At 38.0% G+C, this 25,296-nt stretch overlaps 2 protein-coding genes across 3 annotated transcripts; one reads left to right on the top strand and one right to left on the bottom strand.

The window, feature by feature from the left end:
* Positions 1-218: 218 nt before the first annotated feature.
* On the bottom strand, positions 219-25,018 carry LOC117299338. 2 transcript variants are annotated; one of them, XM_033782860.1, is made up of 6 exons: positions 24,694-25,018; positions 22,669-22,813; positions 20,255-20,377; positions 18,041-18,176; positions 1,886-1,978; positions 219-1,082 (listed from the first exon to the last, which is right to left on the bottom strand). In XM_033782860.1, the coding sequence occupies exons 2-6, from the start codon at positions 22,807-22,809 to the stop codon at positions 877-879; spliced, it is 699 nt and encodes a 232-aa protein (XP_033638751.1). In that variant the 5' UTR covers positions 22,810-22,813; positions 24,694-25,018; the 3' UTR covers positions 219-876. The 2 variants fall into 2 exon arrangements, with proteins under 2 accessions (XP_033638751.1, XP_033638750.1); XM_033782859.1 differs by having other exon boundaries at positions 22,669-22,810.
* LOC117299339 lies at positions 11,729-13,723 on the top strand. The gene is made up of 2 exons (XM_033782861.1): positions 11,729-13,093; positions 13,371-13,723. The coding sequence occupies exons 1-2, from the start codon at positions 12,904-12,906 to the stop codon at positions 13,637-13,639; spliced, it is 459 nt and encodes a 152-aa protein (XP_033638752.1). The 5' UTR covers positions 11,729-12,903; the 3' UTR covers positions 13,640-13,723.
* Positions 25,019-25,296: the final 278 nt, after the last annotated feature.

Below are 25,296 nucleotides of genomic sequence, written 5' to 3'. Positions count from 1 at the left end.
TTGTTCACGTTAGGCAAATGGTCCTTTAGGTTCGTTACGTTTTTCATGTACCTTCTTCGACTTCCCCACTAACTGGAAAAATTGTTGGGATGGTGTCATGTTTAAGAAAAGAACTTTTCTTTTCATGTCAAAATGTGTAGTGCTGCACAGCGCTGGAAAAGACTTGCAAACTGACCCCATCATTAGTTGTTTTGCTGCGTCCAGCAGCAATACACCTGGTCGACATTGACGGAAAAATGCAAGAAAAAACCTGTTTCGAAACGTACAAACTCACGACTGGGACGTGAATGTACTTGTACGTACGTGTGTTCGATGTTCGACCAAGACAAAGTCTGTCTCGATTGAAGTCACAAAAGGGTAGGCGGAGTCACCCCAAACAACTTTATCTATTTTTTTTTAACATATAAACCCTTAAAAACAATTACTCAACAATTATTTTACTGTGTTTTTGTCAATGAGACCCGTAGGTTTTTGCTTTTATTTTTACCTGGAAATGAAAGACGTAAACTTCTGGTCCCTTTGTCAAAGATCGGGAACAGTCGACCGATTGAGCATACAAGGTCACTCGACCTATATTGGGGTCAAAACCATCCCAACTGTCTTTTTGAGATTCCCCAGCCTAAACGCTACATTTTTGTCCATGTTTATTGATGTTTTTCTGTAATTTAAAAAAGTCTCTTTTATACAAAGTTCTGTGTTTTAAACATAATTCAGCCTTTGGCGGCGAAATTTGATTTTTTTTTAATCTTTGCATCTTTGCAGCAAGCGTCCTGAAATTTATGTCTGGGCTAATCCATGCACACACCCCATAACGCCGTTTGAATGGTTAACAAGGGGCTGTTTTTTTTTTTTACTGTGAAACCAAATCGATTATTCTCAAAGCACTTTACAAACGAAAACATAACAGTATTCTTTCTTCCCTCTGAAGTCTTGATTTGTCATGTAGAGTTTCTGCGTTTTCGAGAGGTATCTCCATTTTCCTTTCAGGTCCAGATCATGAATGTTTGCATCCAATGCACCATTACTGCAAAACTCATCCTCCAGAAGAACTGATCGTCGTACGGTGAACATGATATAGCCACCTAAAAAAGTACACATGTCACGTTAGTAAAGTTTTTTCTCAATATTGTAATTTTTTTTAAAATTATTGTCGTTTCCATACCCGCTGCTAAAACACAGGTTTCGAACTGCCTTTAGCTACCGGGAAACCTCGGTGGTCTAGTATAACACTGCTCTAGAATTGCAATAGTCGTGGGTTCGAATCCCACCAGAGTTACATTCCTGTGATTTTTTTCCCCCACAGAACTCGGGCAAGTACTTAGTTTACACTGCTACACATCGGTGTATATTGGTAAAACTCAAAATGGTTTAGTATTATAAATAAATTTTTAATTTGCACCGGGGATAAATATTATAAATTTTGGATTTACGCATATACATCGATGTGTGTTTGCACTTTATACGTAAGTACTAAACCCCACAACCACCCCCCCCCCCAAAAAAAAGAACAAAGATATTGACAAATGTTTATGGGAGACCACCCACATAGGGCTAGATAGCTCGGTTGGTAGAGCGCCGGCACGTTAAACCGGAGGTCGTTGGATGAAATACCGCTCTAGTCAATTTTCTTTGTTCAACCCCAAATCATTTAAAAATGTACCGAGTTAGTTTCCCTTGTGGTTTTTTATTTGATATCTGATATAAAAAGTCGCATCCCCTTAAGGTGATCCCTGTCTGCCGCTTCCCAGGTTGTATCGTTACCTGGGTGTGATCCCTGGCTGGTAGAGCAGAAAGCACTACCTCCCCAAAGGATACTTTGTTTGAATTTGTTATCGACAACTTTATAGCACCGACATTCTTAATTCTACAGCAGCGATAGACCTACCTGGTTTAGTGATTCGTATAAGTTCCGGAAAACAGTCCGATTTTGTGTGAATGTTCCCAAAGCATCCTGTAAACACAACAGCATCATACACGTCTGGGGAACACAACAAAATAAAAACAGACTTCAACAATAACTATTAACAGCTATATGCAATGACGTCATCCAGCCGCCATCTTAGAGGTAAAACGATGGAGAAACACTCAAGCATCACAGATTTGTACGCGCGGCGAACAGGTTTGGCCAATGAACGGCCGCTTTTTTACCTCTAGGTGAGGGCGCCCCACTGATATGACATCATGTGCATAAGGTCTGTAAGACAAATATTAAAACTAAACATGTAATAATAGTATAGACGATGACTGTGATCTATGACTTCACTCGTTAACCGAAGCATGATTCGCGCGCATACCGCCTGGAAAAACCTGTGTGTTTGGCAGCCAGCTAGAAAGTACACGCAATCTTACCATGATTACGCGTCTTTTTGCCCGGCGAAACAAACTTCATAACAATAGCAATAGCAATGGCAGTGGCAATGGCAAAGGCAACGGCAACGGCAACGGCAACGGCAACGGCAACGGCAACGGCAACGGCAACGGCAACAGCAATAGCAATAATAATAACAGTTCTTATATAGCGCATAATACAAAATAAAGTCTCCAAGCGCTTCTGTGATTGAAGAGATGGGTTTTAAGTCGTGATTTAAATTGTTCTAGTGTGGCACAGTCTTTGAGATTGTTGGGAAGAGAGTTCCATAGTCTAGGTGAAGCAAATTGGAAGGAACGTTGACCGTAGAACTTCATGTGAACTGGAACTGCTGTGAGAAGACCTTCCGAACTGGAACGAAGTTTTCACGGAGGGGGATAATGTTGAATTAAATCCTGGAGATATACAGTGTTTTGTCAACAGAAGCGGGCGTCAATCGGGGGGAGGGACAGGGGGACATGTCCCCCATCTATTGGAGGCTGAGGGACACAATATCAAATGTCCCCCCCATTTTGTTTGACCACCTTTATGATGAAGCCGAAGTTTTGCACTGTGTGTATTACCAAACCATGTGTCACACCATGAGCATTAATTCTTGGGGGCAAGTATGACACCAATTTTTGAAGGGTGAGGGACACTATTTGCTATATCAATTAGTCCCCTTCAAAACTTGCCCTAGATTGCATCACAGAGCATCTAAAATGCAAAATTTTCCCGGGCCCTTAAGCGGGCCCGGACCCCACACCGTAAAGGCTTCTCACACGCATGCACAATCGTTGACAGATTTACACCTCCCCCTTGAAAGAGGTTTTATGCTAATAGTTACATTGAGTAGTTACCAACAGTGACCACTACCTTTAAAGCCATTGGACACTTTCGGAACAGAAAAAAAAAGTTCACAGATTTACTAATAACCTACAGGATTTACCGAAGGTAATGGTGAAAGACTTCTCTTAAAATGTTATTGCATAAAATGCTTTACTTTTTGAAAAAACGTTAAAACAATTATCAATTCTCGATATCGAGAATTACAGATTTATTTTAAACACACAGCGAAACGTGCGGAAACAAGGGTGGGTTTCCCCGTTATTTTCTCCCGACTCCGATGACCGATTGAACCTAAATTTTCTGGTAGATTAGCAGTATCCTTAATCCAGGGATAAGCTGCTTCCCAAAGAGATCCTTGAAAGACGAGATTCTGATCAATTAGTGCGAGTTCACGCTCTTCCTTCAAACGGTAGTCTTTGGACCCGATGGGACATTTACCACATCTACAGTTCCCGCATCTTTGGTTACACTCCACTCCCATGCTCTCCAACGTCATGAATTGGTCTAGGCTGCAAGTTGACACATGGTGGATCATCGCTGTAGCGGCAAGGATTCGTCTGGTTATCTCGGTAATGGCTGGATGAGTGCCTCCCAAACATCTACCGAATCTATTTTCCAGAACGAGCAAGTGGTCTACAGCTTGTAGTCTTATTGGGTGGTACCCTTTATATTCAAACCCTATGAGGAGGAACTTAGACTGGACTACTACGTTTCGACTAGCTTGCTCTAGTCATCTCCTGACTCCGCGGCAGTACAGTTAATTACGATCCTATAAGCTAAAGTAGTAGTCCAGTCTATTTTCTATACCATCCGCCCTGGTAATAGTCAAAAAGCAGGACAGTTCTTTTCAGAACTGAGAAGTCTCCCGAACCTCCGATTATCTACTCCACGGCAGTAGAATAAAGTAAGACAGTTCCCTAAGAACAACTCTACCTGGCAAGTAGATACACACATGGTGTTACCGCAAACCAAATATACATCCCCATACCGCTCATCCAATCTCAACGAAATTTCGTTGACATCATCGTCTATGGCGCCAATCACTTGGAGCGGCTTCTCACCCAAAGACCTGTGCAGAACAAAAGCAGACTGATCTACTGTTGTCTCAGGTTGGATGATTTTCTTGAAATCTGAACGAAATCTTGGGTAATTTATGATGCCACTATCAATGACTGGTAGGCGCATTTTCTCTATATGGAACCCACTTGTTGATTTCTTCCCATGATGAGCTTGGGATGAAGAAGATCCATGACAATCTAGGAATTTGCCGATTGCTTCACTTATTTTGTAGTACACTCAGAAAAAGAATGGTAAAAAAAAGTTATGTTAAATGTGTTAAGTGAAAAAATACTTAACATAAGTAAAAATTAATGAAAAATTTAAACAAAATGTTTGTGTAAATAAAAAACTACTCAAATAGTTAGTAAAACTAATAGTTTACATAACTTAGCAACTTTAAACACATATTATGCAAATTTTACTGAACTGGTTGTAAAAGTTTACATGGTGTTTAGTAAACCACGATATTTTACTCAAGTATTGTGCAAAATACGCAGCGTGTGACTTGTCTGCTGGGGTCGCGCTCTGCAGTACCACAGTGTAACCACACACAACGTAACGAAATGGATCTCATGAAAAAAAAACCTTCTTGAGTGGAACTTCCCTCATTTAGTTGAGACGTTTGAAGGTAAGTACTATAACATATTTCTGTATTGATGTTATTATCTGTAGTGATAGACTATACACGACTCGTTAGCACGAGTTAGCACAGATAAAGGGACAGTTGAACGTCATATTTTGACTGACAACACTTTTGAACAGTGACTTGAATATCACAAATACATACGTAGGTCTGATCAATGGTCCCCGTATTGTGCACATAGTACACGTACAGCATGCATCGTTGAAGACCATTGTACACATGTACATCGCCACTGTGTTAAAGCACCACCACTGCATACAGCCACGGTGCATCAGGCCAATGATTGGGCTAACTTTAATCTCTCATTTGTTCAGAAGAACAATCAAATAACTTTTCAACATTTTGTCTTTACAAGATACTGACAAATGATACAACTGACTTAAAATGCAAATTCTGGGAGAGGGGAATCGCACAAACACATCTACCCTTTGTTTATTTTAACCTGTTAAAGGAATTATTCAAGAAATCTCACCCCCCCCCCCCCCCCCCACACAAAAAAAAAGGACGAAAGAAAAAGAACAAAAAGAAAAATCAGATAAAGATCAAGAAAAATCAAAGTTTTCAGGTAGCCTACTGTTATGTGGGATTGCATATATAGCACCAAAATTATCTCTCCTCCTGGGATCCTATCACCTTATTCAAGAACTGCAAGTCTCCATCATTGAACCTTTTGTTGATTTGTTTATTTTTTAAGCCCCTATGTATTTGTTTATTTATTTTATTTTATTTCAATTTGTATTTGTACTTTTTTAAATTTATGTGCATGTACATCATGTACAAATTGTATTGCACATACATTGCAGTACTGGAACGTTGTCTCTATTGATCTATAAGTGTTGTAATATGATAATTAAACCACTATTGATATAAAATAATGGTTTAATCTGACATTGTGTGTACCCCATCCTTAAGACAATCAGATTAAATCATTATTTTACAGCAAAATTGGTTTAATTGTAATATTACAATACTTTAAGTTCATTACAGACAATATACACGTGTCATACAATTTGTACTGCACCCCCATTGAAATTTAACCTATTGTGTTTAATATTATTCCCCTTTATGCAGGAAAACACAAGTTTGGACCAGTATTTGAAAGACATCAACAGGGACACCAGATCGCAACCATGCTGATATTAGGTGGGTCTGCACTGGCTCCACAGCAAGTGTTCGTAATTTTTGAGCAAATGCATTTGAACAGTCATCCCTTGTGAAAGCACTGGATGTGTGTTTCAAAACACATTTTGTCTTCGACTTGAGCTACCAGGAGGAGTGTTCTGGCGTTTGGGAGTTCATTGAATTGGTTGTGTTTGAACTCAAAGGCGGTGTGAAGAGCAGCACTATTCGAGAGTTCAGGGCTTACTGTGCATCTCATGATGCATCTGATTAATGTTGACCATTCCATAAGCATTGTAGTTAAAGAAGTTCTTGCACAAAATGTTTGCAAATACGTATCAAAATCATAAGAGATGTGATAGTTGTGATAGTTTGGATTTATGGAACAACCTTACAGTTTAAATAGGAACTCAAAGGTCAAATTCAAATTTGTATTCAACACCCTTCCAGTTTTGTCAAATTTGTCAAAATGTCAAATTCAACGCCGTTTTGATTGCTTAGCGACAATGAGGATAAACCAATAATTCCCCATACAAATTGTTCAAACCCAAAATTGAATTTTTACCTTGGAGTTCTTCTTTAAGCTGTGTTAGCCTGGAAGTATTTATTCTGACCTTGCCAATTAATGTAATTTGACCATTCCAGAAGCATTGTAGTTAACCCTCTAGTCCCTGCACCGCCCGAGTTTCTGAAAACCAATTTTTCAAGATTCTTGCAGTAAATAACTGGAATCGTAGTTCAATTTTTAAAAGATAGCTTAATATTTATGCACAATTTTTTACCCTTCGGTAATGTTTGTATAAAAGTACAAGCTCCCATTGGGAACAATAATCGGCTCTCGAATATTTTTTTGGAAGGATAAAAGACACAATAGCTTTTCAAGGCTTTAATCTGACTCAATGCTCAAACTAATTAAATGCGAAGGCGTTAGTTTTCGACAATATCAATATTAATGATGAATAAATACAGTTTCCTTTGTGTTTACTAATTGGTATGAGCTAAATTATTTCATCGTCATTAGCTTCGATGAAATAATTTAGCTCATACTAATTAGTAAGCACAAAGGAAACTGTATTTATTCATCATTAATGATTGATGATATTGTCGAAAACTAACGCCTTCGCATTTAATTAGTATGAGCATTGAGCCAGATAAAAGCCTTGAAAAGCTATTGTGTCCATTTTATCCTTACAAAAAAATATTCGAGAGCTGATTATTGTTCCCAATGGGAGCTTGTACTTTTATACAAACATTACCAAAAGGGTAAACAATTGTGCATAAATATTAAGCTATCTGTTAAAAATTGAACTACGATTCCAGTTGTTTACTGCAAGAATCTTGAAAAATTGGTTTTCAAAAACTCGGGTGGTGCAGTGAAAGTTCTTGCACAAAATGTTTGCAAATACGTATCAAAATCATAAGAGATGTGATAGTTGTGATAGTTTGGATTTATGGAACAACCTTACAGTTTAAATAGGAACTCAAAGGTCAAATTCAAATTTGTATTCAATACCCTTCTAGTTTTGTCAAATTTGTCAAAATGTCAAATTCAACGCCGTTTTGATTGCTTAGCGACAATGAGGATAAACCAATAATTCCCCATACAAATTGTTCAAACCCAAAATTGAATTTTTACCTTGGAGTTCTTCTTTAAGCTGTGTTAGCCTGGAAGTATTTATTCTGACCTTGCCAATTAATGTAATTTGACCATTCCAGAAGCATTGTAGTTAACCCTCTAGTCCCTGCACCGCCCGAGTTTCTGAAAACCAATTTTTCAAGATTCTTGCAGTAAATAACTGGAATCGTAGTTCAATTTTTTAAAGATAGCTTAATATTTATACACAATTTTTTACCCTTTCGGTAATGTTTGTATAAAAGTACAAGCTCCCATTGGGAACAATAATCGGCTCTCGAATATTTTTTTGGAAGAATAAAATGGACACAATAGCTTTTCAAGGCTTTAATCTGACTCAATGCTCAAACTAATTAAATGCGAAGGCGTTAGTTTTCGACAATATCAATATTAATGATGAATAAATACAGTTTCCTTTGTGTTTACTAATTGGTATGAGCTAAATTATTTCATCGTCATTAGCTTCGATGAAATAATTTAGCTCATACTAATTAGTAAGCACAAAGGAAACTGTATTTATTCATCATTAATGATTGATGATATTGTCGAAAACTAACGCCTTCGCATTTAATTAGTATGAGCATTGAGCCAGATAAAAGCCTTGAAAAGCTATTGTGTCCATTTTATCCTTACAAAAAAATATTCGAGAGCTGATTATTGTTCCCAATGGGAGCTTGTACTTTTATACAAACATTACCAAAAGGGTAAAAAATTGTGCATAAATATTAAGCTATCTGTTAAAAATTGAACTACGATTCCAGTTGTTTACTGCAAGAATCTTGAAAAATTGGTTTTCAGAAACTCGGGTGGTGCAGTGAATGTTTGCAAATACGTATCAAAATCATAAGAGATGTGATAGTTGTGATAGTTTGGATTTATGGAACAACCTTACAGTTTAAATAGGAACTCAAAGGTCAAATTCAAATTTGTATTCAATACCCTTCCAGTTTTTGTCAAATTTGTCAAAATGTCAAATTCAACACCGTTTTGATTGCTTAGCGACAATTAGGATAAACCAATAATTCCCCATACAAATTGTTCAAACCCAAAATTGAATTTGACCTTGGAGTTCTTCTTTAAGCTGTGTTAGCCTGGAAGTATTTATTCTGACCTTGCCAATTAATGTAATTTGACCATTCCAGAAGCATTGTAGTTAAAGAAGTTCTTGCACAAATTGTTTGCAATAAAGTATCAAAATCATAAGAGATGTGATAGTTGTGATAGTTTTGATTTATGGAACAACCTTTCAGTTTAAACTGTGTTAGCCTGGAAGTATTTATTCTGACCTTGCCAATTAGGTAGATTTTTTGTAATTTTTTAAATTCACTGAAATTGTTGACTGATTATGAAACATACAGAAAACCCCATTTTGCACATGTGATGTTTTGGATTGTTAATATTATTACCATTAAATTTTTATTAAAAAGTTGTTATCTTGAAATTCATGTTGTAGTCGCCAAGTCTCAGTATTTATGATGTGTCCATTTATTACAGCCCTAAACTCCATGAAATAACACTTTGCTAGTATTCAACACAAGCATTGTGTATATTATTACCAGTTTTAAAGGCACACAGTTTACATTAAAAATCGGTAAAATCTATACTTCAAAATTGAGTAATTATTTTACATGAGTGGATTTATACCCAGCAATTCAGTAAAAAAAAATACCCAATATTGATGTAAAGTTTTACACAACTATTTACATTGTAAAGCGGTAAAGTCTTACGTCACAATTAAGTAATATTTTACATGAGTGGGTTTACCCAACAATTCAGTAAAGAAAACTACCCAATATTTATGTAAACTTTTACACAGCTATTAAGCAAGATATTACCCAACGCCTGTTGGGTAAAGTTTTACCTAATAGTTATGGTGTTCGCCCACTACATCTAAAACAGGTAATATTTTACACAAGTTGTGTAATCTTTCCTCTGTGTGTATGATTCACGAATTGGTAGAAGCCGCTGGTAACATCATGACGTACTGCATGTGAGCTGCTTTGGTATCTTCCATTCATTGCTTTAACTCTATCTTCCCAGTCTTCACTGCATCAACTGACTCGTTCTCGATGTATGACGTAATACCCTTACAAAGTTGACGAAGATCCGCCTCGTGAACGTCTCTTAGATTTCTCGCCTTGTGCAGTGACATTTTTGCTTAGCCTCGTTCTCAAGTTGTGTCTGTTCTATTTTGGAGGCATCTGTCTCATCTTTCTGGGCGTGGATCTTGTAGTGGAAATCCAGTCCTCATTTTCTTCACCGTCGGTGTTCATGCTTGGCGTAGACAGTGTCACATGCCGACTTCAAATCAGATGCCAACATGTTGACATACTCTATGGGTTTACTATGCGTGATTGCGGTGTCAATGGAACGACATATTCTAGTGAATCGTCCCTTCGCAAGGCCTCTCATCTTTTTCGTCTCAGTACTGACCATGTCGAAAGATGAAGATTTATGTGGTTTCTTCTCATGTAGCCCGGGGGTTAGTTAAATTGAAACGGTCTCAACTGGTTACTCTATCTCTCTCTTGCCTCACCAAATCATCAGGCGGGGGGGGGGGGGGGGGGGGGGGGGGTGAAGCTACTGTCTGGCTGCACCCAGTGGCAAGTGTTTCGAATGTAAGATTCTGCGTGCGTCACTCTTGAACTTCAAACGTTTTCAAACACCTTTATTGTAATTCTCATGAGACATTACATCAATGTTTTAATCAATGTAAGTTGGTGCTGAACGGACGATCAGATAGCTCACCATACTTTGTTGTGCCAAGAAAAAGCCACATCACTTTTGCTGATTGGAGCCTTCTCATTACACGGACCCAAACTCTTGAATAAACTTCCAAATCACCTCAGGGACACAAAATCTTTAAAAAAATGTTCAAGTCACTTCTGAAAGCCAACTTGTTTCATGAGGCATACCATCAATTACTTATTTAGTTCATATTTGCCCTGCCTCAGTGCATTTTGAGCAAGCAATGAATTTAGGGACACGCTTCGATTCCCATTCATAAATACCTTTTCGGTAAAAGAACATCAGCACTTTTGGTCAAAAAGTGAAATAAATGCAAACATTATAATAATTGTTCAATGATTTCTTTCAACACAACACCCCTCCAGCTATAAAATGATAAGGCCCTCCGCCGCCCTCGGGTAAGGCGCACGGTCCATTTAGGGCCGGTTCGGCAACCATCACACGATTGTCAAACGATTACAGTAGCAAACGATTCAGCAGCGGTTGTGAGACGATTGGGGGATAGGTTCTTTAAATGCTTCAGTGGGCTGAGCTTGTCTGGTCGTCCGAGTCCGAAAAAAGGGGCTATAATCGGATTACTGTTCATTGTGTTGGGATTATAGCATTGACTGTTGGGTTGTGGACTATGAATATGAACTTAAAAACGAAAAAAAAATATTCTAATGCTTTATTTTTGCGCTGTGTTTTTTCCATTTCTAAAATACTCGTCAAAAGATACCACACATACTTTTTTTAATCGTGAAAAACGATGAAGTATAACCTGACATTCTACTTTAACTCTTGTTGTCATGTATTTGCTGGTTGGCTTTGCCTAGCGCTGGCAACGTCAATAGAGAGGTTTCGCAAGCGTACGGATACAGATACAGATACTGATACGTCGACACTTTGTGTGTACACGTGACGCGTATCCGCGACTATCGGTGTTTGCACACACGTTAGCAACGGATACGGGAGCTCATACACGTAAGTAGAAAAACGGATACTGTTTTGCAGACTTTTAGTTGTATTTTTGCCCCAGATTAAAAACATTTCCCACAGAATTGCTTTCACTGGTATCGTGCTTGATAGAGATAGAATATTGTTAGTCAATTGCATCCAAAAAGATAAGAAAATGCAGTATATAAACGAGGTCTCGACCGGTCATGCTTGTTGGGAAATTTTCTTCACCATGCCCTCTGTTTACATACACATGTACGTGTACATACATGTATGTACATGTACAAAGCATACGCGTTGAACGTTGGGCCTAAGATTAAAATTTCAAAAATCCTGTGGTCGAAAACAAAACTACATGTAAAATGTATGCAATCGATTCTTTAGTGTTTCTGCAGTTTATTTGGCTAGCAAAACCTAGGTTTATCTATAAATAATTGGCTAGGTCTAGCTACTTCTACATGTGTACATGTTCTAAAAGTGAAATAAAGGCCTCACGTATTATTTAGTAAAAAACTAAAATGTATATTACTGTACTATTTATAGTGTTAGTAAACATATATTTTTTTATTTAAAAAAAACCCGTTTTAACCTTAGATTTTGTGTTGTGTTTGAACTACTTTTCCTTCTGGATTTTGCAAAGATACAGTCTAGTGTTCATTATAGTGTAAGCTGAGTAAAAAATAATTGCTTTCGTCATGTTCGTATTCTTTCTCTTTGCAAACAGACTGACAAATAAAAACATTACAAGCCATGAAAAGACTTGATTGTGCCCTCCCCCGCACTAAAATTAACCAAATGATTTTTCTTGTTTTTACAGTAGGCCTAAAACAAATTTGCTACAACTACAAGATGTCTTCTACAAATACAAGTACAAGCATAAGGTTTTACCCAGGCCTTGACATAGCATTGCTGAAGGAGGTTGCTGCCATAAATCCGTATGGGAAAGAGAAAAATGCCAAAGAATGGGACTCAATTGTATATAACGTCAACTCCACTCTTAAAAACGGGAAAACAGTCACACCCAGAGGTTGTAAGGACAGAATGAAAACCTTACTGAAGGCACACCGAAAAGCAGAAATGCAGTCCTTAAAAGCGTAAGGAACGTTTTACTTCAACCTTGCATTAGGGCCTACTTTGAAATCACATTGATGTTTTTGGTTGGAATTTGTAAACAAAAATTGTTTACACCATCTTTTACCCATCTATATGGGTCAAACCAAAATTAATATCCATCTTTTTCACTAAAAAAGCATAATAAAACATTAACCACACAGCATAGGAAAGCAGCGAACGTTGCCAGGACTTTTTCGGTGGGGGGATTGCTTTTTATGGGAGGGGGCAGTGGAACTGGTTTGTGTGGTGGGGGTCAGGCTTTTATTTTGGAAGGGGGACTCTACAGCGGGCCCCCATCCTCTTATATTCTTGGCATTTTGTGGTCGCATTAGCAAACACAATCGTTTACTAGATTAGATTATACAAACACCCATTTTCCTCATTTTCTCTTTCTAAAAGTTGATTCAATAATAAATCAATACAATAAAATAATCACCTGTTTTAACAGTTCTCTATATGTTTTTTAGTTCAGGCACAGAGGAAGAGTTCACTGAGCGTGATGCACTCCTGACAGAAGTAAATGAATTGTGCACTGAAGCAGCGAAAGTGAAGGAGGGGAAAAAAGAGGCTCTAGAAGATGAAAAGAAGAAAGAGGAGCAGGGAAAAGACATCAGGGAAGCCGCAATGCAGTCTCTCAAAAGATCTGGTAAGCAAGCCATCAGAACAGTTTTAGGAAATTCCATGAAAAAATATCCAATTCGCACAAATTATATTTGCTTTACAGAACTGCAAGTACTTTGTCACATTGCAGTAACTGGTGTAGTATTTTACAAGACAAGTTTAGGGACTTGATTGTTTGGTTGCTGAATGAAAAAGCGGTATATAATTGCCTTTTTTTATTGTATTGTATTGGTGTAAGAGACATGAGTGAGTGAAGATAACTTATGCACATTGTACATGTACTCATGTGTTCTTTCCTCCAGGAGAAAACACCGATGGTGGCGCCTTGAAGCGGTCTAAAAAATCTGGAGCTCGGGCAAGTCTTTCTGAGTATTTGGAGGTGCTAAGGGAGAAAAATGCTAAAGAAGCTGATTTGAAATTGGAGCAGTTGCGCTTGGATCGCGACAGATTTAATCTAGAAAGGCAAGAAAGAGAACAACGAATGGAAAGAGATGCTGCAACAATGGAGATACTAAAAAATTTAATTGTGGGCACAAAGAACCAATCAGCCACAAAAACATCTAAAAATTGAACAATCATTTATAGATTGTTGATATTTACATTTTACAATCACAATATTTTATGTTATATAACACCCAAGCAGATCCTTGCCATTTGATTGGACGATTGTCCGTCACGTGATTGCAAATAGAAGTACCATTGCACGCTGAGTCACTCACCGTGCTTTTTCGTTCCACCCGAAAAGTACAATTGCACGCTGCCAGCGTGCAATGTTACTTTCCGGATGGAACGAAAAAGCTGAGTAAAAACATCACTGGGTGCGCATCTTTGGTAGCGCAACAGTGTTACTGCAAGGAATAATATGAGTAAAATTACTAGCATTCGGCTTCTACAACTAAAAAATGTAGGCCTACGCTTTGTTTTGAAAGTTGTATCTTTCAATGAAAATGTCTACTTGGATGTTATATAAAACAAATAATGAATGTTTATGAGTGCAATGGTGCGAATATGTTCATGAGTTGAAAGCTGGAATGTTCTATTAAACTTGGCTCCGCCTCGTTGAATAGAACATTCCATCTTTCAACTCATGAACATATTTGCACCATTGCACTCATAAACATTCATTATGTGTATACTAACCAGCTTAAAGGAACACGTTGCCTTGGATCGGACGAGTTGGTTTTTGAAAAGCGTTTGTAATCGTTTGTTATAAAATTTGGAAAGATGTTTTAAAAGTAGAATACAATGATCCACACACATTTGCCTCAAAATTGCGTGGTTTTCCTTTTACTTTGCGAACTAACATGGTCGTCCATTTATGGGAGTCAAAAATTTGACTCCCATAAATGGCCGACCGTGTTTGTCGACGAGGTAACAGGAAAACCATGCAATTTCGAATGATACTTGTGTGGATCATTATATTCTACTTTTAAAATATCTTTCTAATCATATGCATTTTGTAACAAATGAATACAAACGCTTTTCAAAGACCAACTTGATCGATCCAATGCAACGTGTTCCTTTAAAAAGAACAACGAATGGAAAGAGATGCTGCAACAATGGAGATACTAAAATAATTAATTGTGGGTACAAAGAACCAATCAGTTGCAAAATAACCTGAAAACTGAACAATCATTTATAGATTGTTGATATTTACATTTTATATTTATGTTGATATTTACAAGTTGATATTTACAAGTTGATGTTTCCATTTCTTGCCTTATTGTTATTTATTTATTTGTGATTTGCTGCATATCAAGTTTGGGGTGTACTTTTTACTTCAATCTTTTGTTAACTGAAAGGCCAGGTGACAAAAGTATGCGACACCTGGGCCCAATTTCATAAAGCTGCTAAATGCTGAGCTCAAAAAAATATTGGTTAGAACAGAAAAATCTTGCCTAGCAGAAACACACTACCTTCCAAAATGCCATGCTATGTATTTTGTTTGTGACTGATTCCCTTCTACTTTTTGTTTAGAGAATAAGCACAATCGGGATATTTTATGCTAACCAGCTTAATGAAATTGGGCCCCTGGCAAATGTTATGGCTCCGCTTACCACCAAATTCTGCGCTTACGGCACATAACACTTTGTGTCTTACAGGGCGCCGTGAGCACAGAATTCGTTGGTAAGCAGCAGAACCATAAAATTTGTTTAGATTCCTTGCAATTAAAGTTTACTGTAATAATAACTGTTCAAGAGTTTATGCTGTTACCATTGTTTATATGCTATATTATTGTCACTTCATTTTCAAATGAAAAAAAAACAGAGATGTTAAACCAATTGATGCGGAATGTAACTAGTGCTTTGTTATTTGTTTGTTTACAAATATATTCAATGTGCTACATTTAGTAAATATGAGTAACAAAATTGCAGATGACAATAATTTAGAAGTTTGTCCTGTGGATATTACCGTCTCGGGAGATTACTGTGGTATGATTGAACATCACTTAGAGTCAAGCTACATGTAGGTACTCGTCCAAAGAAGGGGGAACTAGTGCAAAGTACTGACTGGTTTGACTGTTGAACAGACATGTATGGCAGTTAGTGAGCAATGCCCCTACCAAATAGTACTTCGCCACTGGCTGCAGGAGTACTTTGAGGTTTTTGCGAAAGTCTAGGAATGCAAATTGGGTCAAAATTTTTCCAAATTCCCACTCGACAGCCTCTCTTACAGAAGACATCGCACGATTGAAGTGTTGCTGTTGTTCAGTGAGGTTTGCACCCTTGAATGGACATATGAGGTAGTTACGTATGGGGTAGGCTGGGTCGCCATACAAAGCAAACGGTAAATCATTGCCAACTACCACACCATCAGCTTGCAACCTATCGAGCATATCATCTAGTCGAATTTCACGAAGCAGTGCACAGTCGTGCCTCCTTCCTTCTACTGGGCCAAACATGTTAGCAATCATGCCATCTGGCACGACTACTGACTGGAACTTCAATGAGTGAATACGCTTATGCCCATTGTAGCATACTCGCTGGTTCCGAGTAGGTTTACATATGGGCCGCACAGTTCCATCTACAAATCCAAAGCAGTTACTTAGGGGAGCGCCTTTCTGGTGGATTGCATCTACATACCTCTGCAATCTATTGATTAACCAGGGCTGGTTAAAGTTTATCAGAAGGTGTCCATGTATATCATAGAGGTAGTTCAGAGTTGTATTTATAATCAATGATAAGGTAGATTTAGGACGACCAAAAAATGGTTCCAAATCAACTAGCCTATTTGGATAAACCAACCTTCTGAGGAGGACACATAGAGCATCCTGCCCACTAACGACTGTTCTATTCGGGCAAACAAAACGTTCAGGCAAACGAAGGGCTGTGGTTAGTCGTCGGATCGATTGTTTGTCAAACCTGAAGCTACTTAGACACTGAATATCTGTTAAAGTTTCTAAACTAAATCTTGCAATATCAGGGTTGTATGTTGTCGGCCCGAAAGTTGGTAACATGAGGAATATAACCATATCTTCGTCGTTATTTTCAATCGCAAACCGTACAAGCTCATTCCTCTCTGGGCGTCGCCATGATGAATGCATGATGAGTGCGAGCGCCCTCAAGTGACATATACGTACATGTACCTATATTTCGCGAAACAAAATCTAACGCGCGTCTGACGTGAACGGATACGGTTATCATATCCGTATCTGTATCTGTATCCGTACGCTTGCGAAACCTCTCTAATATACCTCACATGGGTACATCATGTACATGTATACATGCATTTGAGCGTTCAAGACGAACTCAATTTTTGGTTGGTTGTGACCAACTAAGAATGTTTCCCAACTAATGTGTACGTTTTTACTAAACGTATGACCAGGTTGTTGAATTTGGGTGTGATCTGCAAATAGGATTGTAATCAGTACGTCCTCGTCAGAAGGTTTAATTTTGAAGAATTTTAATTTTAAACAAACTGTTGGCATTGAAGAAGAAATACCATTGCAATAATAAAAAGACTGCAGTAAAAAATACCTAATGTATGTGTGTGTACTTGTTTGTTTTATGCTTAATTGGAATAAATTAACTCCTTTGAAGGGAATGCTGTGCGCGTCACGCGTATCACGTGACATGGCACTATTTTCAGCCGTTGCTCTCGACCAATGGGAATGAAGAAACTGTCTTATGAGCACAGGTGCATGTCCGCGTGTCACGCCCATGTTTCAACACTTTTTACTGGTCATAAACAGAGGTTCATACACACACACGTGACACGCTCTACACCTATATAGCGAAACTGTCTGTGCCTTGCCCCGAGAACTTAATAGGCCTCTCGCCTTTGTAGATAGCGCCCTCAAGTGATCATTATTTTTACTCGCATCTATCATTTTCCAGTTATAAAGCCTTCGTCTAATTCTGCAGTTTTGAGCCCCAATTTCCTTGTTTTTTTTTCCCTTGGATCAAGCACAATCTGTAAGTTTTTCATTCCGTCTTATTATAAATCATTCCTTGTCTAGCTCGCTCGATTTATTAGGGTTTTCAGGCTAGTTTACCTTCCTTAAAACTGTTGTTGCCAAAATCGGCTACATGTGCGCTTTACATGTACTTTTTTACCATGTGTGCATTGCGAAGGCACTACACATTCAACGTTTGTCCGGAAACTGGGCAAATCTTATGTTTGGTATTTCAGCATGGATATAGGGTCTTTTTTGTGACTTTACCCATTCTATGTCAGCTTTTTTATATTTTAAGGCTTCGTTCACGTTATGCTTTATAACTAAATGTATGTTTTATTCTTGTTTATTACAGTTTCACACTGGTTCCAATAAAGAAACAAATGACAGTGTGACAGTGGAATAGTGTTTAGCCTGTGACTAATTTCGTCACGTACTCGACTTAGTGAGGTCAGAAGAGTCTGAGGTATTTATGAATGCATTTTTAGCTCAAAGGGTAGGGGCCAATTTCGTTGACTAATTGGCTCACCGGTGGTAAATAAAAGAGAGAAATAATTAAATAAATAAATTGAATACCGCTGTCAATTTCCATTTTCTTTGGTCCGAGAAGTCCACAAATGTAGTTCTGATAAATCTCTTTCTTCTTGCTGTAATTGAGAGATTCCTGCGATGCGTCTAGGGCATCCACATTTGTGAAGCCAATCTTTTGCAGCTGTTAAACAAAAAGAGGGAAAGGACAAATTCAGATACTATATCAATTAACGAACACGTTGCCTTGGATCGGTCGAGTTGGTCTTTGGAAAGCGTTTGTAACCGTTTGTTATAAAATGCATATTAATGGTTAATGATCCACACAAATTTGCCTCGAATGTGCGTGGTTTTCCCTTTACTTTAAGAACTAACACGGTTGGTCATTTATGGGAGTCAAAAATTTCACACTTTTTTTTTATACATTTTCAATAAATACAACTTGTATGGATCAGTTCCGCAGATTTTTCTTTTGAACTACCCTTTAAAGCAATCGCACAACATCGGTAAACAGTATTGTCCAAGGGCCCACACTTCGTGTATCACAACTTATATATAAAATAACAAACCTGTGAAAATTTAGGCCCAATCGGTCATCGGAGTCGGGAGAATATGACGGGAAAACCCACCCTTGTTTCCGCACGTTTCGCCGTGTTCTTTCAGCCTGGTAGTGAGGTCTCTACCGGTCTCGCCAATGTACACTTTACCACAAGTACAAGGAATTCGATAGACCCCTGCCCGACTGCTAGAGTCATGCTTGTGGACCCCATATAATGTGCACGGAAATTACTGTGTGCATACTATTTGTTGAATACATTTGAAATCGTTTGAATACATGTTGCTTCCTTCACATTTCAGACTGCTTCAATGTTTGTTTGGTTTGGGCTTAAGTGGTGTACCTGTTTGGGGCTCACGTTTATAAGCTGCAATACCATAAAAGTGTATTTATTTCCACCTGGCATAAGGTACACGTTTGGTAATTACTCAACACAAAAAAAACTTAAAAACTGACTTAGTAACGAGCATTGGAGAGCTGTTGATAGTATAAAACCTTGTGAGAAACGGCTCCCTCTGAAGTAGCATAGTTTTTGAGAAAGAGATAGTTCCGCACTAAAATAATAAAATACTTCTAGCTAGAAGTTATTTATTCTTATCTGAAACCACACAAATTTGTCCAACAAGGGTGTTTTTTGTCTCATAATTTTCTCGCAACTTCGATGACCAAGTTAGCTCAAACTTTTACAGGCTTGTTATTGTATGCTTTTGTTGGGATACACCAAGTGAGAAGACTGGTCTTTGACAATTACCAAACGTGTACCTTCCCATTAACAGAATTATTTGGAACATGTGTAAATTAATTCCCGTTGTACAACATTATTATGCAAACAATAAACCAACTTAATGTTCAGACCCGTATAACGAGAACAAAATCTTGCCACAAACACAACTATTTAAAGACACTGACACTTTTGGTAACTGTCAAAGACCAGTCTTCTCACTTGGTGTATCTCAACATATGCATAAAATTACAAACCGGTGAAAATTTGAGCGTAATCGGTCGTCGAAGTTGCGAGATATTAAAGAAAGAAAAAAACGTCCTTTGCACACGAAGTTGTGTGCTTTCAGATGATTGATTTCGAGACCTCAACATTCTAAAAGTCTCGAAATAAAAATCGTTGAAAATTACTTCTTTCTTGAAAACTACGTTGAGGGAGCCGTTTCTCAACAATGTTGTATACTACTAACCTCTCCCCATTACTCGTTACCAAGTAAGGTTTTGTGCTAATATTTATTTTGAGTAATTACCTATATTGTACACTGCCTTTAACCGATTGTGCCTTCCGATCGCGCCTAGTGGAGGTCCAGCATTTACATTTCCACCCGGGGCAGCTCGGAGGGTAAACAAAAACCACAATAACAATAATAAAACTTAATACAAGTTTTGTTTGACATTTAAACTCACAGTAACAAAACTGAGGCTGGACGAAATACTAGTCTGGTGCCATGTTTGCGCAATGAATGTTAGCATTCATTGCTGTTATCGAATACACAAACGATCCTTAAACAAAACCATCTTGCGATGTACATGTTATGAGTTAGAACCTGCTTTTACTCCATTCCAATTCGCATTGTAACCAAACTGAGGCTGGACGAAAAAATAGTCTGGTGCCGTGTTTGCGCAAAGAATGTTAGTATGCGTTACTATACGGAAACAGGGAACATGACCAAGATGGTAAGAGTGTAATATAGTGTGCAGCCTACCTCTTCACCCAGAAAGCCAGTTCCAGAAGCGCAATCAAGTATACGTGGAGTCTTGTCTGTAACGCACTTCAGTATCTCTTGAGCTAGTTCAATGTGTGCAACATAGCCGAGTCTCTTCATTTCCTGTAAAAAAAAAGAAGAAGATTATTTTATAATGATTATACTGCCAAGCTCCTCCCTAGAACAGTTAAAAAAGAATAATCACTCAAAATAATTATTAGCATAAAACCTTGGTAACGAGTAATGGAGAGCTGTTGATAGTTTTCAACCTTGTGAGAGAAGGCTCCCTTTGAACGAGAAAGAAGTGATTTTCCATGAATTTGATTTCGAGACCCGAGAATTAGAAAAAATGTGTTTTTTTCATGACATTATTTATTATTGTTATTATTATAATTAAGTTATTGATTTACGTTGCGCCTATTCCATAAAATGTACACAAGCGCATAATTAAATCATCAAGAAACAGATAAATAAACAACAACAGCAAAACGACAACGATTATAAAATTGTACCAACAGCAGAAATAAACACAACAATTTACAAGTAAGGAAATACCACAATTCATAAATGAAATCATAAGACCCCTACTGAACTTCTCGCCAATACATTTAAAAAAATTCTAAACGTAAAGACGGTAAGTAGCCAAAATTATATTTTTATAATATATATAATGAATAGGGTAGATGGCCTTAGCTTTCGATCCAATCCGGACCTTCTTCAGAGGCATGTAATATTTTTATAATATATATATATATATTAAAAGAGAAACAAAATACAACTTTCCAAAACAAATTGAACGAAGGAATACGTTTAGGCTTCATTTAAATTATCCTTTTTTTGTTTAAAGTTACAATGTAAAGGTGATTTATTAAAGTCACCTGGAAGTGGTATTTTTTCAAAATAAAGCTTTTGTCACTAATATATGTGTTTTGATGAGTGGAATGTGAATAAACAGTTAACTAAGGTTTAAAAAAATCAGTTCTTATGTTATTTACAAATTTAAGAGTAGACCCCGACCCGAGAGGGCGCTGTTCGTGACGTCAATCGAGGCAGACTTTGCCTGTAATGCGTAGAGTGAACACAATTGCAAAGTACATGTACGGACCAAGTCGTGAGTTTTTTACGTTTCAAAAAAAAATTGCCGACCAGGTGTATTGCTGCTGAATGCAGAAAAACACTTTTTGAAATGTACCAACTCACGACTTGGACGTACATGTACTTTGCACGTGTGTTTACTATACGCATTGCAGGCAAAGTCTGCCTCGATTGACGTCACAAAAGGGGTAGGCGGAGTCAGCCCCCCAAACAACTATATATATTTTTCAACATATAAATCGTGACAAACAATTACTAAAAAATTTGTTTTATTGTTCGTTACCCTCCACACATAGATTTTCTTGTGAATGGTAGCTGTGTATGATTCATGGTTCGCTGAATAATGTGGCAATAACAAACTTTTATCATTTTGAACTGAATGCTTGATTTATTATCTAGAGGTAAATGCCTGAGGTCAATAAGAGTATTTTGCACGTACACCATGTAGTTTTTGCTGGAAACCGTTTGCTAACAGCCATTTATGTTACCCTTTGAAATAAAATCAGAAAATTTATAAGTTTGCTTGTTGCATAAAATTAAATTGAAGATGATGCCTGAATTGATTTTTACAATCAGAGTTGGACTCTAGACTGACGTGTTGGACTCCTTGAACACTCCAAGTGGTTCAATAGGTAGTGCAATTCCAATACTTATGCTGATGTTCTCATGTTGTCAGCATCAACAGGAATGTCAAACAACTTTGTCCCCTTGTACAATTAAATATGCAAATATGGGTCACGTGGTTAATTAATTACGATTTTTAATTTTTTTTTTGGGTCGGTGGTTTGATGTTTGATCTAGTACGATTTGATTTCACAGAACTCTTAACCACCAAACTCTGCGCTTATGATCACCATTTTCCGCTTACTGTGCTGGCAGCGTGCAATGGTACTTTTCGGATGGAACGAAAAAGCCGAGTAAAAACATCACTGCGTGCGCGTGCCTTTGGTAACGCAGCATGTGTTACTGCAAGGCATAAAAATAAGTAAAATTTCTAGCATTCGGCTTCTACAATTAAAAATTGTAGGCCTACGCTTTGTTTGTTTTGAAAGTTGTATCTTTCAATCAAAATGACAGAGATCTACTTGGATGTTATATAAAACAAATAATGAATGTTTTTCATTCGTGCAATGGTGCGAACATGTTCATTCGTTGAAAGCTGGAATGTTCCATTCAACTCGGCTCCGCCTCGTTGAATAGAACATTCCATCTTTCAATTCATGAACATTATTCGCACCATTGCACTCATAAACATTCATTATGTGTATACTATTTAATTTATTATTTTATTTTAGTTAAATAAACTCTAGTGGTTTTACCTCTTCGTAGCAGTCGTCCTTAATCCACTCTCGGTACAAATCGTCCACAATCTTGCGTCGCTCTTCGTACGGCAATGCAGACTTCCCGTGACATAGATCCCTCTTCTCCTCAATTGATAATACTGGAGTTGTAGAATTCATTCTGCTGGTATAAAGGCAGTGGACACTAATGGTAAATGCTCAAAATAATTATCAGCATAAAACCTTACTTGGTAAAGTAATGGGTAGAGGTTTATAATATAAAACATTGTAAGAAACGGCTCCCTCTGAAGTGACGTAGTTTTCGAGAAAGAAATAATTTCCACCGAATTTGACTTCGGGACCTCAGATTTAGAATTTTTAGGTATCGAAATGAAGCATCTGAAAGCACACAACTTCGTTTGACAAGGGTGCTTTTTTCTATTCATTATTATCTCGCATCTTTCACAGGACACTAATGTAATTGGGGAGTGGCAAAACAATTTGCCACAATTTGCCAATTTTGGCAAACTGTGATTGCTAATATCGAAGATACGCACACCTTTCATGAATGATTCATTGCTGGGAACCGTCCTAGCTGACATACAAAAATAAAGCAGGAGTCTATACTTGTGGATTGAGCGGTAATAATGAATAAAGAGATACATGTATTTGTTTTTTCCTTGTTTCTCACATCCAGCTGAAAAGAGAGGGCTGGATTGTTTATCATTGGAGGGGATACATATGTTGTTGTCCTTTGTTTCGGAATCTTACTATCGTCTTCTTGTGTGAAATTTGTCCGTGTGTGTACAAACACGACTAACAATGCGTTATGCTGCCTAATTTATATACCATCCGCCCTGGTAATAGTTAAAAAGCAGGACAGTTCTTTTCAGAACTGAGAAGTCTCCCGAACCTCCGATTATCTACTCCACGGCAGTAGAATAAAGCAAGACAGTTCCCTAAGAACAACTTTACCTGGCATGTAGATACACACACACATGGTGTTGCCGCAAACCAATATACATAAATCAGGTATGTTACCAACTTTATTAAAAAATGCCGCTCACTTCCTTAAAGGATTTGGGTACCTTTTCAAAATGTCCATAGATTTACATTTAACTTACAGGGTTTAAAGATAATGATAGTGGAAAGCTTCCATTCAAATATTACTTACTGAGGTGCTGTAGTTTTTGAGACATGAGTAAAACAATGTCATGAAAATACATTTGTAATTGATTAAAATAATGTTCGTGTCATGAGACGAACATTATTTTCATGACGTTGTTTAACTTATTTCCCCCAAACTACAGCACCTCAGCACGTAATATTTCCAGTGAAGCTTTCTACTATCATTATCTTCAAACTGTGTAAGTTTAGAGTAAATCTGTGGACATTGTGTTTTTTGTCCTACAAAAGTTACATAGACCCTTTACTAGAGCCCTTTTTGGAAATCTGGTCTAGACTATATGTCAAAGGTGTTGCTGACATGATGCAACTATAACGTGTACACCCAGGTCAATGCCGATCAAGCGGTTGTTTCTAATTCGAAATGGTTGCCGACATCGTCCTGCGTTTTCATTACTAGTATACAGAGATCTCACCACTATGCTACCGCGCTGCTTGTATGATACTGGTTTTCCCACTAGACACATTATTAGTAAGGTCTTGGAGCTGTGTGAACGACGGGGTATGAATGATACACAAGGAAACGCTTATTTTGAACATGTACAAAACAAGCGTGGTGAGAGAGTACAGCTTCCCGACCTATAGTAACCCAAAATTAGCAATAATTGCAGCAAATCTGGGAAAACAATTGGAAAGAAGCTGATTTCAACTGATAGTGTGGTAACTGACACCCATACCTACCATTATCAGTTGAAATTAGCTTCTTTCCAATTTTTTTCCCAGGTTTGCTGCAGTTATTGCTAATTTTGGGTTACTAACTACTAGGGCATCCCACCTTTGGCCCACGATTTGCCAGCGGATGGCCACCCCACTATTATGATAAACGGCTCCTCACACTTCCACTGTCTAATAAGTCATGCTGTGTATAAGTAGGTTTACCTTGATAGACGACTTGCAAAGTTCCGGATAGTTTATACCAGCGTGGACACATGTAATTTACATTCAGCTCCTAGTAATCGTCCTTATTCTGATACTGAGAGCAAGCAACGATTGACACACCCCACCACACCGAACTTTCACTGTAATGAACTGGGCTCGGTAGTGCCACTTGTGGATAGGGTCACTTGGGGCTGGCCCGAGGTGCACTGACGTCACCACGGGAAAGCTCACGTGGTGACGTGTCTGGGTTGTTTTCCTGGTTCGAGGACGAACGTGGGGTAATTGTGTGCCTACGTTCGTCCTGGAAAAAAATAAAATACGCAACATCGGGGTCGACCCAGGGAAGCTAAACGAACGCACACAATGATGGACTAGACTGGGCCCCTGTCTTTATCCGCGAGACAGGTACCTGCTATTCAGATCCAGTAATTTCATTGGATACAATGATACCATTGCATAAATGCAGTGACTAAAAGCTACCGTTGCTGGGTTTGTTTTGATTGGCCTGAGCTCACCTCGGTTAGCCAATCAAAACACGGATATGGAAAGCTTTCTTTTGGTCGTCCGCATCCACGTGTATTGACGTGTAGGTATAATTTATAC

Source organism: Asterias rubens, chromosome 14 (genome assembly GCF_902459465.1).
Source record: "Asterias rubens chromosome 14, eAstRub1.3, whole genome shotgun sequence".
NCBI classification, from domain to species: Eukaryota; Metazoa; Echinodermata; class Asteroidea; order Forcipulatida; family Asteriidae; genus Asterias; species Asterias rubens.
Note: the sequence above shows the minus strand (reverse complement) of the source record. Positions and strands in the feature narration are given on the sequence as shown.

What these genes read in the sequence shown, in the direction of transcription:
- LOC117299339 (XM_033782861.1), top strand. Translation starts at nt 12,904, where the DNA reads ATGTTTTTTAGTTCAGGCACAGAGGAAGAGTTCACTGAGCGTGATGCA. An exon ending in GCAGTCTCTCAAAAGATCTG is followed by an intron (nt 13,094 to 13,370) that starts GTAAGCAAGCCA and finishes TCTTTCCTCCAG; the next exon opens with GAGAAAACACCGATGGTGGC.
- LOC117299338 (XM_033782860.1), bottom strand. Translation starts at nt 22,809, where the DNA reads ATGAATTCTACAACTCCAGTATTATCAATTGAGGAGAAGAGGGATCTA. An exon ending in CTGGCTTTCTGGGTGAAGAG is followed by an intron (nt 18,177 to 20,254) that starts GTAGGCTGCACA and finishes TTTGTTTAACAG; the next exon opens with CTGCAAAAGATTGGCTTCAC. An exon ending in TATACGAATCACTAAACCAG is followed by an intron (nt 1,083 to 1,885) that starts GTAGGTCTATCG and finishes GTACTTTTTTAG; the next exon opens with GTGGCTATATCATGTTCACC.